The 1,518-nt window shown below is 36.0% G+C and overlaps 1 protein-coding gene across 1 annotated transcript in view; it reads right to left on the reverse strand.

The window, feature by feature from the left end:
- Window positions 1–1,285, reverse strand: part of LOC142490874 (nicotinamide N-methyltransferase-like) — a 26,662-nt gene extending 25,377 nt beyond the window's left edge. The window contains exons 1-2 of the mRNA XM_075593288.1: window positions 1,126–1,285; window positions 1–188 (exon numbers count right to left, since the gene is read on the reverse strand). The exon at window positions 1–188 is cut by the window's left edge and continues 20 nt beyond it. Of these exons, the coding sequence (XP_075449403.1) occupies window positions 1–188; window positions 1,126–1,267 (330 nt within the window). The 5' untranslated portion in view covers window positions 1,268–1,285. The remainder of the gene's footprint in view (window positions 189–1,125) is intronic.
- Between the last annotated feature and the right edge of the window lie 233 nt (window positions 1,286–1,518).

The following is a 1,518-nucleotide window of genomic DNA, read 5'->3' on the forward strand; positions in this document are numbered from 1 at the left end:
AAGTAATTTGGAAGTGTGAGAGTAATCGAAGGCGTCTGGCTCCTTATTCAGCCACTTTTCCAAATCCCTTTTAACACGTTCATTGGATTCAGCCACAATGATCTCCTGAAAGCTCTCACAGGCTGGTAAAAGTTGATATATAGAAGAACCGTTGCTGACATCAAGTAAGGTTTTTCCTGTCACTTCACCTGCACAAAAGATAATATTATAAGCAAACTAAAGTACAAAAAAACATTTTGCAACAGGTAACATTCACAAGAATTCACCTAAAATGTTGCGAGACAATGTTTTTTGACAATGTCATGATTTTTGCAAAATATATAGATTTTGATAATAAAGAGAACTGCACAGGAGTATTAATATGTACAAAAACTTTCACAAACAGGCGAACATCTTGCCGAAATGTTGACGGACAAAACTGGGACCCATTCTCTGGCCGCATGCTGATGGACGGTGGAAAAAATTTGTAGCAAACTACACGATACATTGATAAAGGATAAATATGCCCCAGTGTTGTTCTGAAACTGCTTTGATACTTAGGGGCTATTTCCTAAACTCTCCAGGCAGCAAAAAGTGCAAAAGACTTACACCATATTTAACAAAGAAAATATCTCAATCACTTACAGGAGAGCTTTCCTATATTAAATATAGTGGGTTTTTTGCCCCATTTATGCAGTTGGGAGCTTAGTAAATAGACCCCAGAGACCCCCACTGGGGTGAACCACTAACCTCAGTAATGAGTTTTATGATCAGATCCAGCATTATCTCCCATTCAAGTCAATGGTAGATAATGTCAGATCCGCTGCATTATCCTGTAACACAGGTTAGTGAATAAGGGGGTAAGAGGTCAGACTGCCTTGTATTTCTTGGCTGTTTCTCTTCCACCACTTTGGACAGTAAATTTTTCTTATTCCCTATTTCCAGCCATATTCAGAGATGGGGTCCAATTCAATGAGTTGACTATGTCATCTACGCTGGTCTTTTAAATGAAATAAAAGAGTTAAAGGTGCAGTTACACAAAACTATATAACATTTAATTTAAAATAATACTTTTATTTCTATACAAACACATATGAATGGCACTTTGTATTTTGTATACCCTTAATAAAAATGAAATACACATACCTGAACTGAATATTTTATATAATGTTCTTACAAGGTTTTGCCGGTCCTCTGTTATAACACTTGTTTCTGAAAAATATGTTTCTGCGAACAGTCTTGGATCATATTCTTCATCATGGTAGTGTTTATGGAGACGCAAATCCATGTTGTTTTCTGAGTAGAGCAGTAGCTCTTCTGAAATAGTTTAGTTATCAGCTGAGCTCGTATATACAGAGATATTAGGTAATTAAGTCTGCAGAGCGTCTATTTGTTTTTTCACCTTTTCAAATAGTTATTTAAGTAAGGGTATGAGGACTCCTGTTTGTTAAAGAGATGCCTCCAGTAAACATTTTGGTCACGAGTAATAAAATGAATGTTAACTATTCACAGTGCTACAATGCCATTCTTAATACAAAG

This window comes from Ascaphus truei, chromosome 3 (genome assembly GCF_040206685.1).
Source record: "Ascaphus truei isolate aAscTru1 chromosome 3, aAscTru1.hap1, whole genome shotgun sequence".
Lineage (NCBI taxonomy): Eukaryota > Metazoa > Chordata > Amphibia > Anura > Ascaphidae > Ascaphus > Ascaphus truei.